This window comes from Pleurodeles waltl, chromosome 4_1 (assembly GCF_031143425.1).
Source record: "Pleurodeles waltl isolate 20211129_DDA chromosome 4_1, aPleWal1.hap1.20221129, whole genome shotgun sequence".
In the NCBI taxonomy this organism is placed as follows: Eukaryota; Metazoa; Chordata; class Amphibia; order Caudata; family Salamandridae; genus Pleurodeles; species Pleurodeles waltl.
Genome location: NC_090442.1, coordinates 1,020,508,467 through 1,020,527,254, shown reverse-complemented (window position 1 = coordinate 1,020,527,254; position 18,788 = coordinate 1,020,508,467). Strand labels below are relative to the sequence as shown.

Sequence of the window (18,788 nt, the reverse complement as noted above, 5' to 3'; positions counted from 1 at the left end):
GTATGCTCACAATTATCTTTTTTCTGACACCCTTAAACGTACTATTGAACTAGATTCTGGGCATTTAGGAGAGGCTGTGTTCTTAAATACCTGGGACTCAGTCTTATTTTGACTCATGGTACCTCTGCAACTTTGTTGAATATTGGGACGTGGTGGCATTTACTGAAATGTGGCTACAGGACACATCTGGCCTTTATATAGCTCCTGCAAATCTGAAGGTTTTTTGTATCTTTCATCTAAATTAAAAGGTATACCTGTGGATCTGGCTGGCAGGGTTTTAAAATTTCACCTCTGGTAAATATGTTACTACAGTATGCCAGGAATTACAGATGATGTCCTGGTCTGCTACTAGGAGCTCTCTTAGATCACTCTAATAGTTGTCTATAAACCACCCTCTGCCCCCGTGGTTCTTTCTAGATAAAACCGTAGGCATGGTTGGCACTCTGACAATCACTTCATCCAAGAGCATAGTTTTTGGAGATATCAATCTCATTTCAGGCCCCTTTTGACACAACAAGCTTTGGGGCTTGCAGATAATTCTCTTAACGTGGTCCAATATTTAAGGGAGATCGACCATTCTGCAGTCCACACTTCTGATCTGTTCTTTGCTCCCTAGAAATCAGTAAATAGCAATTCAACACTTCCTATGGCCAGGAGAGACCACAATTAGGTCCAATCTGAGATGCTCTATCAAGATAGCTTCTCCTCGATGTGCCCTCACTGCAGGTTGGGACAACCACACCAGTAAAACAACACAAAGGTGGAAGTGGCTTCTGCCCTCTGAGTTAAAGTGTTCTTCTGTAACTCTTGCTGTGGACACAGTAACACTGACTGAAGAGTTCTCGTAGTGTCTGGTGATGACCTCGAGAAAGCAGCACCATCTGCAAGCCTTGCTGGCTCAAAGTCTTGCAATCAGACATGTTGAAAGAAAATGTCACAATTTGTACATGTGAAATCCCGTTGAACCTATTGGCCGTAACTCAGGCCACATCAGCTCTGCCTGTCCCTGACGAAAACCGTTTCTTATTGCAATCAGATCTCTAGAGACGCTAACTCTGTTAGGAAACTCATTGGGTAGTTTTCTCAGAGAAAGCTCAAAGTATGATAATATCAGAAGAGAGCCCAGGCCCTTCTTCCCCATGCAAGAAAAACTTCAGTTGGGCTTAAGGGGACGACTGACTGATCTGTCAACTTCCCAAGCACTGTCACCTACCATCATCTCAGATTTGACATGCCTGCTGAATTGCTCTTTTTAGAAAGCAATAGTTCCAGTCTAATCAAGTGCAAGCGCTATTAAATCCCACAAAAAGACCAGATTAGGAACTAACAGTCTAAATACACTACCATCTCCTTTCACCCTGCTATCCCTAACACAGAAGAGACATACCTACCATGATTGCTCTTACACCATCTTATAGGGACTTTGCACGGGGGGGGGGTTACATCACAGGATGGGCACAGAAACTGCTCTGGCGACTGCACTGGATGACCTAAGGAACGATCTTGTCGCTGGCCTCTCGGCAGGCTTAAAGTTATCTCATTAGATTTACTGTTGCCATTATTACGGTGGCTCATGATACTTTGATTCAGCACCTACAACCCACGCAGGTAACGAAAGGAGCAGAGTGTGCACCCTTGGGCGTTTATGCAAGTGGCTCATTGGCAGGTAATAGTCACTTCAACAGAACCCTGGGAGTAGTTGATATGCACTATCTAGAGGACACCAATCCATCCACAGTGTGCAGGATTGAATGATAACGTAAAGAAACCAAGGTAGACCTGGCAGTTCTTGTTTTACCTTTACTTATTCGCAGTTAAAACGGGTTGTTAGAAATGTTTTGGTTAGAGATAAAGATGCATTGTGAATTGTTGCTGATGCTGGAAATCATAAACGTATTCCTACTCTGATGGTAATTGCTGAAAAGTAAAATGTTTGTGCCAGCATTCTGAGAAATTATACAAGAGATTGGCAAGGGCCAACAAGCGGTTATGAAGACTATTTATGTTACTGCCACTTACCCAGGTTGATGTACAAATTACACTCTATGCCAAACTGACTTTAGTTACTGATGAGTGAGAAATGTATATTGCGCTTACACTGTGGTAAGTACTGACAAGAGAGAATGATGTAATGTGAAATGTTTTCACTGAAAAACAACAAAAAAACAGATTAAAACAAAACAATTATACTTTGATTCAGCACCTAGCATTGGTTGCCAGGCACCCTGCATCCCTTTTGCCACTCTCTTTCTTCCTCTCGGGGCTCCAGACCCTCTATGGTCACTTGTGGGGTAGTACATGGCTCTTCACAATCCTTCATCCTCTTTAATGTTAAGCTATGACCACTGGGTAGTCTAGTTAGATTTTTCAGAGAAGGTTCCTATTCTTGTACCAATGAAACCCAGCTGATCTTGTGCTTCAATTGATCTCTGTCTAAACCTCCGCCATCCTACATTCCTGCCTCTCTGCCATCCAGGCATGGATGAACGAAAATTAGCTTAATGTAATGGCAGAAAAAGAAAGGCCTTAATTCTTGCCTAGGAAAGATTTCAAGCCAGCTCAGATGGGACCAACTCCATCTGTGGCAAGGGTCAAAACTTGGGGAATTTTACATTGACAAGGACTTTCAGCTGAATCATCAGGATAACTTTCTGACTTCCCTGTGCATCTGTCAAATAAGGTTTCTGAATTTGATTCTTCCCTTTCTGGCACATCTCAGGACTACAGTTGTTGCAGCCAGCATTATTTCAAGGATGGACTATAAGAACATCCACTAATCGGGTCAATCAGTGGGATAAATGTGAAAGCTACAGGTGGTTAAGATAATGGGAGTGAGGCATGCGGCTTTTCTGTGGCAATTTGATCGTGCACCGGCTCCCATTCTCCCATCAAATCAATTTTTAAGGGGCTGCATGGGTGCACCCAGTTTTCTTGGGCGTAGGGCCTCAGTGTTTTCAGACCAGCCCCCATTGCTACATTTATCACACCAGCTTCAATTGGAGGCCAAGATACTTTTAAGGGCTCCTCGAGTTAAGAAGTTGTAACCCCTCAGCTCGTCTCCCATTCTCTCTTCTGAAAGCCACTGTCTTCCAGAAGGCTCTTATGTGCTTTTTGTTCTGTTAAATCTGGCAGCTGGCTGTTTTTTGATCTGCCTCTTTTTCAGTTTTAGCACCAAAAGGTGTCTAGGTGAATATGTGTTTTACAGGAATTTACACTCACCTACTCACTCTGGGGCCAACCAAGTATTATACAGTACAATATATGCACAGCAATATATTGGCTAAAATGCCATACGTTGTACAGGCAGTTCTAAAAAGAAAAACATGAAATATCCCAGTACTTCAGGATCTGGCACTAAATTCACTTCTCTGCATTAGCAAATTGTACAAGTACACATGAGAAAAATTAATGTTATTCCCTCAAGGCTGCTTCAGTTAAGGATCATTCTGCTCATATATTTTTAAATTAGCCCTCTGTGTCCAGCTTATCGCTTAAGGTCCCATGTGTTCCAGTCCAGCCCCAAAAAGATACTCGATCTCAGTCGAGCAGATCATCAACTTGCATTAAAATCCTCTCTGATATAGCACCCCCTCCAGGAAGAATGACCATGAAAACAGAGTAAGTTGTGACTGTTTGTAGGATGCTGGTGACACTCATCAATGCCCAACGTATTGTACAGTGAGGTATATATTGGCAAAACAGGTTTTACAAACAATACATGTTATAACCGTACAAGACCAATAGTTCACATTTAACTTTGTTTTTTAATTTCATGAAATGTTTAGAAACTCTTGTCTTGGCCTTCTACGGTACTGTATATATGTCACTCTTCATATAAGGCAGCCCTAGCTGAGAAGCAAGAGAGCAGTGTTCATGGAAGCAGGTACAAGAGATGATTCAAAATTGTATACAATAAAAGAGAAGTGGAAGATAGTGACTTTCATAATCATGTTATGTGTCTGACTTTACCATTCTCTCTTCTAAAGATATTGCACTCATAGCTGTCTACAAAGTATCGCATTTGTTGTTGTTTTGTGGACAATTTTCTCCCAGCCCATAATAATGTCCGTGGAGAATTTTTTCACCTCTAGGCCATTCCATTTGGATGCTGATGAACTCTGCTATTATGTTCTGGAGTGTTAGGCCTTAGCCATTAAGTGTTTGGCAAATTCGCTGATGAGGTGAGCCAGAGGGATTACTGTTGGACAAAACAGAGCAAGTGATTAAACATGGTTGGTTAATCATATTTTTCCTATCTTACTTCTTGGAGGTTTATCAGTTTTTAGGATATTTATGTGTTTTCTGATGTGCAATGAGAGTCCCATTTTGGCTGAAGCTTTTCTCACACTGGTGACACTGGTAAGGTCTGTATCCCAGGTGTGTCCTCTGGTGTCGATTTAGAGCCCCCACCTGATTGAAGCTCTTCTCACATACAGCACAGTGATATGGCCTTTCTCCCGTGTGTGTTCTCTTGTGCACAAAAAGAGTGTCCTTGCGCCTGAAGCTTTTGTTACATTCAGTACACTGGTATGGCCTCATTCCCATATGTATTCTCTTGTGTCCAATAAGATCCTCCTCCTTACTGAAGATTTTCTCACATTCGGTACAGGAAAAGAGATTCACATTTGTCTGTATGCTTGATAAACATGCAAAAAGGTTTGCATGGCACATACTACTCCCATCATTATAGGTTTCTGATCTCTGAACTTCAGGAATTCCAGGATGAAAAGCAAGATCGGTTGGATCACTGAAATCTCTTTCGCATTCAGGGCTTTCTTCCATTTCTAGTTCCTGGTTCGCTTCAGACCACAGTGAGCCTCCTGGTTGCATTTCTTTCTCATAACTATCGACAATCTTCACTTTGGCACTGGCTGGTGAAGCTTTGCGTGGTATTGCTTTTTTAGTAGTTCTGACAATATCTGCTTCGTTATGTTTTGTTTTCTGGGCTTTGTCACCTGGTGGAACAATACATTTAAATTCAATATATTTCAAAACATACAAACAAGGCTACAGACGTAAGTATTTCAATTAATTATGGGGCACATGGCCACAATTATGAGTTGAGCAGAATGGAATTCCCATGCGGAATTCTGTTCTTGTCAATAATAGGCTTGTCGGTGTTCCCGCACAACACTGGACCCAACTGCTTCGTGAAGGGCTGCACTGCAACCTAGATTCCTTCCCCAGCCCCCTCCTTACTTTCTACCGAGGCAGAAGGAAACCTGTAATGCTTCTCCAGCCAGACAACATCCTCCTATCCCTTCCACCCCCCATATATTTTACATATGTTTAGGGCAGGTGATATATAAGTACGTAAAAGAACCCTGACAACTGTGAATTCCATGCAGAATCCCAGCCAGAAAAAAAATGGCCCACACAGTTATTTTCCAGGCTACTGAGTTTATTTTGTAAAGGCAAGAACTTAGCGGACATTCTAGTTGGTCAGAATCTTAGTGTATAATTCTGCATTATTTGTTATGAAGACCATAGAGAAAAATGATAATAACCCCAACTTAAGTGCTGTTTGCTTAAATGAAACTTATCAACATATTAAGGCAAACATTCTTTAAATTGCTGCAGCTCACACCAACTGCCGTACTACCTAGTTAACATTCTTAATTCTAAAAGAACGTTACCATGCAAACTTTTAACCCATGCAATAAATTACACAGAAACACAGCACATCCCTTTTCCTATAAAATAACTATTCTAACAAATCTAAGTTAACCAAGATAAATCAATAAACATAAAATGTATATGTATAAGAAAATCTGATTAGTTAATTGCAAGACATAGCAAAAATGCAGTAAGCAGAAGGTGCATGAACGCAGTGACTGAAAATGTGCATCACTCTATGTAATCATTCAACACCATTGGTCTGAAAACCACATGTTTAGCTCTTCCTCTTCCGTTTATGTCTTTATTCTCAGTCTCTTTTACAGATTTGTTTTCATTTCCTGAAAACTGTACTTATATTGACATACTCCACACACCTCTCAAGTAAACCATTACCACATTCCACTTCACACTAGTTATCCTGTATGGTCCAAGATATCCCTATTGACCTTTTTGTGTACAATCTTTTATTTTCCCTAATACCATTTCTCCTACACCCCATTCTATCCTCTTCACTTCATGTGCAGTGTCCTACCGCGGTTTATTATTTTCTTGGTATCTCTTCAGTTTGTCACATTCTTCCTCACTCCTTTAATTTATCTGTTCTCAACCAGCCTGGACTCAGCTTAGTACCAGCCTTACGTCCTTTTCAATTTTAGTCCTAAGTGGAAATTGTGTTTCCCTCAGAAATGTCTTTCCTTGAGACATCCCTTCACCAACCTGTTCATTCTCTCCACTAAACCATTCGCCTATGGTCTACACAAAACTGTGTAATACTGTGTCACACCCATCTCTCTAAGAAACTATTGCATTTTCTCTGAGCAAAATTGTACTCCATTGGCAGTAACTATTACCTTAGGAATAACTTTTGTATAAAACTCCTCTCTTACAAATTCCATGACTGTTCGCTGCCTGTCCATTCAGATGTTAGCATTTAAGTAACAGAGGTTTGCACACATTTGTATAATTTTCACTGTAACATTGGGAGCCAATACAAAAGGCTCAAGCCATTCTGAGGGCTCTAATTCTTCTAACACTCTCAGGCTTTTCAATTACTCCAGCTCAGCCTTCAATGGTTCCATCTTCATGTGGAGTGTTTTCCTCAGTTTTGGGATTGCTAGTCTTGCCCAATCCTTAAATATAATCTTAGGTGGAAAGACTTTCAACAGACCTAGCTCTTCATTGAAAAATTCTGGAAACCTTTCAATAACGCCAAATCGTCACACACTCACACTATGACCATCGCCTGTTCAGGCATATTGGCGTTCAAGATAATCCCCAGATCTCTTTGGTGGTGTCATCCTACTAAACTGTCTCCTATCTTCACAACATACACCTTCCCTATGGTTTCTCTATCCTTGAATAGGATGAACAGAGGGCATACCCAGTGAGGTCAATGGTAACACCATCATACCCAAAAGGATTTTTGTTAGATTCTCATAACACAATATATTCTCTCCAATAATGACTAATGAAAATATATTTTGTTTAAACATAATAAAATACACTGAGAAGGGTCTTATTAATGTGTACTAAAAGATTTATGGTTTAAATGTATTATGAAATGCTTTACTTAGCACTAGTTTAAAGGCCTCATGTTTTAATAATTTTCCAGAGACACAATGTTTAAAAGAATGTTTGTTAACTCTGCAAAAAAATGTTGCTTCAAACATCCTGTGTGACTTTCACAGTGCTCGGCATCGTGTTTTTCAAATAACACATTTTGTTTTCCCAGAGTTTCATTTTTGTCAGGAAGCTCATGTAATGTTTCACATCGTTTTAAATGTAATTTTTGTACGGAAGCTGATGTCAGGAGAGGAGAAAGGAGTGACAGTGTAATCCAATCATGGCTGCAGAAAACGTGAAGAGATACATGTGATGAGCAGGAGATGATCATTGGCTGCAAACCAAAACACCCCATAGTCTGTCCAATAGAAGCTTAGTTAGTAACTTTTGGGACTTTAATATAGCAATGTTTTATGTGATGCAAGTCAGATTCCATTTAGCTTCAGTTCTCTTCAGTTCCCCATTTCCAAGCTATGAAATGCTGCTTAGACCTAGTTTATGAATCGAACAGGTCAGATATAGAAGGCCTAATTTCACTGTACTGTTTCCCTCTAATGTCCTGATGCTATTCTCCGAAGACCTGGTATTCCTGTGCTTTGCTGAAGAAGATTCTGCTGTTTGCTGATCCATTTAGGAGAGGAAGACCAATGCGCATTTGTGTTTTATAGGTTTTTCTCTTTAGAAAATCCAACCGCTTATTTTGGTTAGCGCCATAGTCAGATGTTTTCCAAATTCATTTTTGTCTTATTTTTCTTTTTGCATGAAGCTAACACATGCTTTCTAATTAGAGTGCTAGTCAGGGATGCCTGAACTACAGGGAGTGCAGAATTATTAGGCAAATGAGTATTTTGACCACATCATCCTCTTTATGCATGTTGTCTTACTCCAAGCTGTATAGGCTCGAAAGCCTACTACCAATTAAGCATATTAGGTGATGTGCATCTCTGTAATGAGAAGGGGTGTGGTCTAATGACATCAACACCCTATATCAGGTGTGCATAATTATTAGGCAACTTCCTTTCCTTTGGCAAAATGGGACAAAAGAAGGACTTGACAGGCTCAGAAAAGTCAAAAATAGTGAGATATCTTGCAGAGGGATGCAGCACTCTTAAAATTGCAAAGCTTCTGAAGCGTGATCATCGAACAATCAAGCGTTTCATTCAAAATAGTCAACAGGGTCGCAAGAAGCGTGTGGAAAAACCAAGGCGCAAAATAACTGCCCATGAACTGAGAAAAGTCAAGCGTGCAGCTGCCACGATGCCACTTGCCACCAGTTTGGCCATATTTCAGAGCTGCAACATCACTGGAGTGCCCAATAGCACAAGGTGTGCAATACTCAGAGACATGGCCAAGGTAAGAAAGGCTGAAAGACGACCACCACTGAACAAGACACACAAGCTGAAACGTCAAGACTGGGCCAAGAAATATCTCAAGACTGATTTTTCTAAGGTTTTATGGACTGATGAAATGAGAGTGAGTCTTGATGGGCCAGATGGATGGGCCCGTGGCTGGATTGGTAAAGGGCAGAGAGCTCCAGTCCGACTCAGACGCCAGCAAGGTGGAGGTGGAGTACTGGTTTGGGCTGGTATCATCAAAGATGAGCTTGTGGGGCCTTTTCGGGTTGAGGATGGAGTCAAGCTCAACTCCCAGTCCTACTGCCAGTTCCTGGAAGACACCTTCTTCAAGCAGTGGTACAGGAAGAAGTCTGCATCCTTCAAGAAAAACATGATTTTCATGCAGGACAATGCTCCATCACACGCGTCCAAGTACTCCACAGCGTGGCTGGCAAGAAAGGGTATAAAAGAAGGAAATCTAATGACATGGCCTCCTTGTTCACCTGATCTGAACCCCATTGAGAACCTGTGGTCCATCATCAAATGTGAGATTTACAAGGAGGGAAAACAGTACACCTCTCTGAACAGTGTCTGGGAGGCTGTGGTTGCTGCTGCACGCAATGTTGATGGTGAACAGATCAAAACACTGACAGAATCCATGGATGGCAGGCTTTTGAGTGTCCTTGCAAAGAAAGGTGGCTATATTGGTCACTGATTTGTTTTTGTTTTGTTTTTGAATGTCAGAAATGTATATTTGTGAATGTTGAGATGTTATATTGGTTTCACTGGTAATAATAAATAATTGAAATGGGTATATATTTTTTTTTGTTAAGTTGCCTAATAATTATGCACAGTAATAGTCACCTGCACACAGATATCCCCCTAACATAGCAAAAACTAAAAACAAACTAAAAACTACTTCCAAAAATATTCAGCTTTGATATTAATGAGTTTTTTGGGTTCATTGAGAACATGGTTGTTGTTCAATAATAAAATTAATCCTCAAAAATACAACTTGCCTAATAATTCTGCATTCCCTGTAATGTCTAAATTTGACTGTTTATTAATTGTTGTTTGTTTCAGCTGCACAAACTAAATATATGCTGTTTCTCTATTTCATTTGATTCTGTTGCTACTCTGCATTGTTCTTTGGAGTGTTTAATGTTAAATTTCCTAAATAGATTGAGATTCTTCAGGCGTTTTGGACAGCCTGTGATGTTTCTGTATTTCTGTCATTTGGTCCTGCGCATGATTTACATGATCTTAAGCATTGTTAATATAAAGGGCAATAAATGATTAAACTTTACTAAACTGGTGATCATGACCACCTAGGCAATGGTGTGTTTAAATTACTGACTCCAATTGATTATGGTGAATATTTGATGTCATATTTGATGATTATTGGTTCATATTGTGTGGTCAGATGATTACACACTCCTGTCTGATTAAAAAGGTCTGAGTCAACCTCTGAGGGTAATAGATGACTTACCCTATGCGTGTCACCTTATTAGAATAATAGAAAAGCAAATAAGGTCCGACATGCCCATAGAACATCAATAGTTTCTTCCAAAGTGACCACGGTAACAGGAATTCACCAGCATCAGCTAAAAATGAGGCATTCTAGCATCTGCCAAAAGTTTCCAATGTGTTGAAAAGAATGAAACAAAATAATCAACTAACACAGCAATTTAAAATAACACATTTTAACAACTACAATTTGAATGAGTATATTCCAGTACTGCGATGCTATCAATACAAAGTCTCAGATTCACCATGCTGTGTGAAGCTGACTAAATTTCACAGAGTTTTCCTCATTTTTCCTTAATACAACTTCAAATTCTGAGAAAAGAAGATTAAACAGTACCTCAAGCCTCGCCCCACACCTCTCCGATCTAAAAGGTCTTAATTTCCTCTGTCAGAATGCTTTCCCCTTCATTGCACGACCGGCATCAGTTCATGCTCAGCGATAACACAATTCAAGGAAATTCTTCCTTGCTGTCGGCTGTGTCCCTTCTATGATGTGATTTTCACCTTCTTGCTGTGTCGGATTTCTTTCTGAACAATAACATTCCAGCCGCACCCTTAACATTCATGGCATCAAGTTACACCAATCCTCGGAGACGTTAACAGACGTTAACTGTCAATACCAGTTTAGCCCAGACTTTGGCAAAACTCTAATTGTAATAGTCACTAAGATACAAGTACTTGTCTCTCATATCATCTGATCCTAGTTAACAAAATCATTTCCATTTTTTTTCTCAAGATGTCAGCTTAATATAGAAGTTGAGGTCCAATCCAGCCCTCTGCACAGGATCCGCAATCGTCACCAAAAATTATGCTGTGTCCTTGAATGAAATCCAACAGCACATAAAGGTGGAAATTCTTTAATAAGAATCCTGCCACCACCAAACGACCTGATAGTACTGATGGCTCACAGCAACTGCCATACTCACAAGTAGAAAATCTGCAATCTGCCTTTGGCAGGGCCAACAACAAACCTACAAACTACACGCATTTAAAACTAGATTTGTATTTTGAACTAGATTTGTGTTTTGTCCAAAGCTTATTACAAAGCTGGAGAAGCTGGGGGAAATGTGGCTACTACTGCAGCAAATGATTATATTATGAATAATGAGCAGCCTCAACGTAGCACACAGAGTTCGAGACGCAATCAAGATATGTTTTGCATCTTGGTGGGAGCTGGAACTTAAAAAAAATGCTGCATATTCTTTTGTATGTACAGTGAAAAATCACTAGTAAAAATTATATTTTAATATCTTTGAAAAGCTGTGTGAAGCTTGGTCTTCTGACCCTTTATTACATAACTTCAAATTCTAAGTACCCATGTAATAATTACTCACCCTTAGAATGTGCAGTGCTTTCCGCTTGCTCACAGTCCTGAGGTTCCAAGCAGTAGGTTCCGTCCTCTTTTTTTATGTGTAGTGAAACCAGCTCATATCCTGTTATAAACAAAATATTTACATATAATTTTAAAAATAGCAATCTAGTATATCTTAGTATATTGTTCTACAGACACATTCCTTCTAGCGAGAGACAGCATATAAGGAAGGAAACATATTATTGCTTATTATAAAGGTTGGGTCGCAGAAATGCCTGCTATGGATTAAAGAGGTAAACAAGTCTACCAAAGAATCTTGTGAGAGACAGAGAAACATAATGCACACTCCAAATGTTACAGATTCTAGAAACGTCTGTAGGAGTTTGGCACAGATCTGACCAATTAACGCTACCAAGCCCATTTGTCTGAGAACAGCCCATGATTTCTTGCATGATTGCTCGCTGTGTACATTAGCCGGACTTTTTGCTCAAGCAGCATGCGATCCAATATTTTTCTTTGAAGCAGTTTTTCAGAAACTGGGGTTTCTCACTGTAATAACATGGCTATTCACAAAGGTAACTTACAATTGTGGGTAATTTACACGTGCGCTTTTATCATACACATTTGAGTAACTTTACTTATTTTGGCTATTCACAAGAGCCAAGAGTAAAGCTACTCAAAAGTGTAAACTTACGTCTCCACCTTTTGAAAGTATAAAATATTTTGACATCCTTTTGTGAATTTATAAATTAATATAATATTGATTTTTATTGACAAATACTTACATTACTTTTAATTAATTCTATACATAATTTTAAATAATTATTAGTGCTTATTTTTTTTCTACTTTACCACCATAGCTGTGGGAACTCATTATGTAAGATTTAAGGAAAAGTAAAAAAGTTTATTTAATTCGGGAAAAAAATAATAATATATATATATACATATATATATATATATATATATATTTATATAGTGATAAGTGTTCAAAGTACTTGCTACTAAGAGAGGCTGAGGTCCCACCCACATGTTGGATAATCAATACAGGACATGATTGGACCAAAGTTGTATACTTGTCCTGAAAAGGGTGCTTGAATTGGACATTCTGGCTTTTAGCAAAATTTATACACAATAGAGTAGGACTGAGTTAGTTATTGTGACAACCTACAGATCTGGCTGATGCACCTGGAAATGTTATGCCCAACGCCATAGGTATAAACTTCTTATGAAAAGTTATGACAAAGGCAGTAGGACTAACTTACTTATGTAGAAAGCATTTGTCACAGTCAGTAAATCTTAAAACAATGGATTATTACATTCTTTTACAGGCTACAGACAGGTATTTTGTTACATGTAATAGCACAGTTACACAGAAGCAAGAGTTTTGGTGTTTCAACCAACTGACAAATCCGGGCGGGTTTAATTAAAATGATTCTTGAAGCCCTAGTTGCAACGGGCATGTTTGTAATTGTATGACTGTTAGCATAATGGCTGCCAATTTATGTGCGCTTGAATGGGCCTGTTTTTGCCATGGAGTCAAGGCAATCGAAAAAGGCCATGTCCATTCACAGGGACATGTTATGCTAAATGCCATACATTTGATCTGCAATCTTAGGACAAAAAACAAGTAGCTTTTAAGGTGGATTCTTATTAGACTGTGCTAGAGAAAACAGGCAGGAATTTTCTTACACAGAATCTCACAGATTGTCCAGATAGTAGGCAAGGGTTTTGGTGTTCGTAACACACCTGAACAAACTGTGCGACAGAAGTTTTGCACTACGATAATACTTATTGGGTTCTCTTAGAAGAGATTTTATATTGTTTTTGACAACTATTCTTTTGTAGGTATTAGTCATTTTATTATGGGTTGCTGTGGTTGCCTTGTGGAGAAGCATGTGTCAATCAGAGTAGGTTTGAGTTGGATTTGGGAACAAGCCAATTATAAAGGTTACAGGTCTGATTGTTTGCTGTGAAAAGATAAATGCATTAGGCCTGACATACTGACTGTGGGAAGCATAGTTAAAGTCAATAGGCATTATGTGTGAATTATGATTACTCTATATTAAAAACAACAGACAGGAAATTTGTTATATGGATTCTCACAGATTACAATAGTAGGCAAAGGTGTTGGTCTGATCCCTTTATTAAGAAAAGTAACGACAACAGCAGTTGACCCAATATATTTGCTATGTAACACACAGACCTTTAAGGATGGATTGATTCTGCTCTGCATTAAAGCCTGCATTCAGGTATTTTGCTGCATGAAATCTCACAGATTACACTTGTAGAGAAAGACTGAATTGTTGGTTACCAACCAGGGGGTGCAGATTTGCACTGTAATAATTATTGCCAGATACTCCTAGGAAGGCCTGATATGCTTAGCTGTCTGTAAAAATAAAAAAAATAAAAACAACGTGTAACACTCCGAGCCCAACACTAGATGGCAGGATAATGCACAGCATGTTTATCTGCAGCTACACATGCCATCGAACATATATATGGAAAATGTCACTTACCCAGTGTACATCTGTTCGTGGCATTAGTCGCTGCAGATTCACATGCTGTGCACATCCCGCCATCTGGTGTTGGGCTCGGAGTGTTACAAGTTGTTTTTCTTCGAAGAAGTCTTTTCGAGTCACGAGACCGAGGGACTCCTCCCATTTCGGCTCCATTGCGCATGGGCGTCGACTCCATCTTAGATTGTTTTCCCCCCGCAGAGGGTGAGGTAGGAGTTGTGTATGCTAGTAATAGTGCTTATGCAATGGAGTAATGTACATAATGTAGTTTAAAGTAATATATTTATAAATATACAGATGTTCAAGATCAACTTCTAAACGGCTACAGGCTCCCGGGGAGGCGGGTGGGCGCATGTGAATCTGCAGCGACTAATGGCACGAACAGATGTACACTGGGTAAGTGACATTTTCCGTTCGATGGCATGTGTAGCTGCAGATACACATGCTGTGCATAGACTAGTAAGCAGTTATCTCCCCAAAAGCGGTGGTTCAGCCTGTAGGAGTTGAAGTTGTTTGAAACAATGTTCGTAGTACTGCTTGGCCTACTGTGGCTTGTTGTGTCGTTAGCACATCTACACAGTAGTGCTTGGTAAATGTATGAGGCGTAGACCATGTAGCTGCCTTACATATTTCGGTCATTGGAATATTTCCTAGAAAGGCCATGGTAGCACCTTTCTTTCTAGTTGAGTGTGCCTTTGGTGTAATAGGCAGTTTTCTCTTTGCTTTAAGATAACAGGTTTGAATACACTTAACTATCCATCTAGCAATGCCTTGTTTAGAAATTGGATTTCCTGTGTGAGGTTTTTGGAAAGCAATAAATAATTGTTTTGTTTTCCGAATTGGTTTTGTTCTGTCAATGTAGTACATTAACGCTCTTTTGATGTCTAATGTATGTAGTGCTCTTTCCTCTACAGAGTCTGGCTGTGGGAAGAACACTGGTAATTCTACTGTTTGATTTAAGTGGAACGGTGATATGACTTTTGGTAAAAATTTAGGATTTGTCCGTAGAACTACTTTATGCTTGTGTATTTGAATAAATGGTTCTTGTATGGTGAATGCTTGAATCTCACTTACTCTTCTTAAAGATGTGATGGCAATTAAAAATGCAACTTTCCATGTTAAGTATTGCATTTCACAAGAGTGCATGGGCTCAAAAGGTGGACCCATGAGTCGTGTTAAGACAATGTTGAGGTTCCACGAAGGAACTGGTGGTGTTCTTGGTGGTATAATTCTCTTTAGACCTTCCATAAATGCTTTTATGACTGGAATCTTAAATAGAGAAGTTGAGTGCGTAATTTGCAGGTAAGCTGAAATTGCTGTAAGATGTATCTTAATGGAAGAAAAAGCTAGCTTTGACTTTTGCAAATGTAGTAAGTATCCTACGAGGTCTTTGGCAGATGCGTGTAAGGGTTGAATTTGATTATTATGGCAGTAATAAACAAATCTTTTCCACTTATTTGCATAGCAATGTCTAGTGGTAGGTTTCCTAGCTTGTTTTATGACTTCCATGCATTCATGTGTAAGGTCTAAGTGTCCGAATTCTAGGACTTCAGGAGCCAGATTGCTAGATTCAGCGATGCTGGATTTGGGTGTCTGATCTGTTGTTTGTGTTGCGTTAACAGATCTGGTATGTTTGGTAGTTTGACATGAGGCACTACTGAAAGGTCTTGCCCATGTTGGCGCTATTAGTATGAGTTTGAGTTTGTTTTGACTCAAATTGTTTACCAGATATGGAAGGAGTGGGAGAGGGGGAAAAGCGTAAGCAAATATCCCTGACCAACTCATCCATAATGCATTGCCCTGAGACTGATCTTGTGGGTACCTGGATGCGAAGTTTTGGCATTTTGCGTTTTCTATTGTTGCGAATAGATCTATTTGTGGTGTTCCCCAACTCTGGAAGTAAGTATTCAGTATTTGGGGGTGAATCTCCCATTCGTGGATCTGTTGTTGATCCCGAGAGAGATTGTCTGCTAACTGATTCTGAATTCCTGGAATAAATTGTGCTATTAGGCGAATGTGGTTGTGAATCGCCCAATGCCATATTTTTTGTGCCAGGAGACACAACTGTGTTGAGTGTGTCCCTCCCTGTTTGTTTAGGTAATACATCGTTGTCATATTGTCTGTTTTGACAAGAATGTGTTTGTGGTTTATTATGGGTTGAAATGCTTTCAGCGCTAGAAATACTGCCAATAGTTCTAAGTGATTTATGTGAAACTGTTTTTGGTGAGTGTCCCATTGTGCTTGGATGCTGTATTGATTGAGGTGTGCTCCCCACCCTATCATGGAGGCATCTGTTGTTATTACATATTGTGGCACTGGGTCTTGGAAAGGCCGCCCTTTGTGTAAATTTATACTGTTCCACCATTGAAGCGAGGTGTATGTTTGGCGGTCTACCAACACCAGATCTAGAAGTTGACCCTGTGCCTGTGACCACTGTGATGCTAGGCACTGTTGTAAGGGCCGCATGTGCAGCCTTGCATTTGGGACAATGGCTATGCATGAAGACATCATGCCTAGGAGTTTCATCACTATTTTGACTTGTAACTGTTGTTTTGGATACATGGCCTGTATCATATTGTGAAATGCCTGAACCCTTTGTGGACTTGGAGTGGCAATCCCTTTTGCTGTGTTGATTGTCGCCCCTAAGTATTGCTGTGTTTGACACGGTATAAGGTGTGACTTTGTGTAGTTGATTGAGAAACCTAGTTTGTGGAGGGTTTCTATGACATACTTTGTGTGTTGTGAACACTTTTTTAGTGTGTTGGTTTTGATTAACCAATCGTCTAGGTACGGGAACACATGTATTTGCTGCCTTCTGATATGTGCAGCTACGACTGCTAGGCACTTTGTGAAAACTCTTGGCGCAGTTGTTATTCTGAATGGCAACACCTTGAATTGGTAATGTATCCCTTGGAATACAAACCTTAAGTACTTTCTGTGTGAAGGATGTATCGGTATATGGAAATATGCATCCTTTAGGTCTAGTGTTGTCATGTAGTCTTGTTGTTTGAGTAGTGGGATTACGTCTTGTAATGTCACCCTGTGAAAGTGATCTGATTTGATGTAGGTATTTAATGTTCGGAGATCTAATATAGGTCTCAGACTCTTGTCTTTTTTGGGTATGAGAAAGTACAGAGAGTAAACTCCTGTTCCTTTCTGGTGTTTTGGTACTAATTCTATTGCTTCTTTTAGTAGCAATGCCTGAACCTCTAGTCCTAGAAGATCCATATGTTGTTTTGACATATTGTGTGTTTTCGGTGGGACGTTTGGAGGGAATTTGAGAAATTCTATGCAATAACTATGCTGGATAATTGCTAGGACCCAAGTGTCTGTTGTTATTTCCTCCCAATGTTTGTAAAAATTGGTTAGTCTCCCCCCCACAGATGTTATGTGTTGGGGATGTGTGACTTTGAAGTCACTGCTTGTTTTGAGGAGTTTTGGGACTTTGGAACTTTCCTCTACTCTTTTGGAATTGTCCCCCTCTATATTGTCCCCGAAAACTTCCCCGCTGATACTGGTTCTGGTAAGTGGGTCTTGTTTGTGAGGTTGTGGGTTCAGTGCTTTGTCCTCGAAACCCCCCTCTAAACTGTGTTTTTCAAAATGTGCCTCTGCCCTGTGGGGAGTAGAGTGCGCCCATGGCTTTGGCCGTGCCAGTGTCTTTTTTCAGTTTTTCGATCGCAGTGTCCACCTACGGCCCAAACAATTGCTGTCCGTTGAATGGCATATTCAGCACAGCTTGCTGTATTTCTGGTTTAAATCCTGATGTAAGCAGCCATGCATGTCTCCTTGTTGTTACTGCTGTGTTGACAGTTCTAGCAGCTGTGTCTGCAGCATCCATTGCTGACCGTATCTGGTTGTTGGAGATACTCTGTCCTTCTTCTACTACCTGCTGCGCTCTCTTTTGGAACTCCTTGGGCAAATGTTCTATAAAGTGCTGCATTACGTCCCAATGGGCCCTATCGTATCTGGCCAACAAAGCTTGTGAATTGGCAATACGCCACTGGTTTGCTGCCTGTGCCGCCACTCTTTTGCCTGCTGCGTCGAACTTTCTACTTTCTTTATCTGGAGGTGGTGCATCTCCTGAAGTATGTGAGTTCGCTCTTTTGCGCGCTGCCCCTACTACAACTGAGTCCGGTGTTAGCTGTTGTGTGATGTACACGGGGTCTGTTGGTGGCGATTTATATTTTTTCTCCACTCTTGGAGTAATGGCTCTTCCTTTTACAGGCTCTTCAAACACTTGTTTGGAGTGTTTTAGCATTCCGGGTAGCATAGGAAGACTTTGATACTGGCTGTGTGTGGACGACAGTGTGTTAAAAAGAAAGTCGTCTTCAATAGGCTCAGCATGCAGGCTGACATTATGAAATGCCGCTGCTCTCGACACCACCTGTGCGTAGGCTGTACTATCCTCTGGTGGCGACGGTCTAGCTGGATAACATTCAGGACTATTATCTGACACTGGTGCGTCGTAAAGGTCCCATGCGTCAGGGTCATCTTGACTCATTCCTGTATGAGTTGGTGATTGCATCATTGGTGTAGTGGCTACCGGTGATGGTTGTGGAGAGCATTGTGGAGATGGTGGCGGGGTTACTTGTTTAGCCACCTTTGCCTGTGGCTGCTTGTCTTTTTCTTGAAAGGCAAGTTTGCGTTTCATTTTAATTGGAGGGAGAGTACTGATTTTCCTTGTTTCTTTTTGGATATGGAGCCTTCTTTGCGTATAGTCTGGCTCTACTGTTTCCAATTTATGTCCAAACCTATGTGTCTTCATTTGTGGGGACAGTCCTTGTTCCTCAGTGTAGGAACTTGTTTTCAGTTCCGAGGCCGGATGTTTCGGTATCGAAACCTTGTCGGCTGCTTTTTTCGGTTCCGACGAAACCTTTTTTACTTTCGGTGTCGTTGTCTCTCGGTGCCAAACCATTT

At 40.3% G+C, this 18,788-nt stretch overlaps 1 protein-coding gene across 1 annotated transcript in view; it reads right to left on the bottom strand.

Annotated features, from left to right (window-relative positions):
- Nucleotides 1-3,744: 3,744 nt before the first annotated feature.
- The window catches only part of LOC138288359 (zinc finger protein 419-like), a 49,435-nt gene continuing 34,391 nt past the window's right edge, over nucleotides 3,745-18,788 (bottom strand). The window contains exons 6-7 of the mRNA XM_069229915.1: nucleotides 11,378-11,476; nucleotides 3,745-4,955 (exon numbers count right to left, since the gene is read on the bottom strand). Coding sequence (XP_069086016.1) covers nucleotides 4,276-4,955; nucleotides 11,378-11,476 — 779 coding nt within the window. The 3' untranslated portion in view covers nucleotides 3,745-4,275. The remainder of the gene's footprint in view (nucleotides 4,956-11,377; nucleotides 11,477-18,788) is intronic.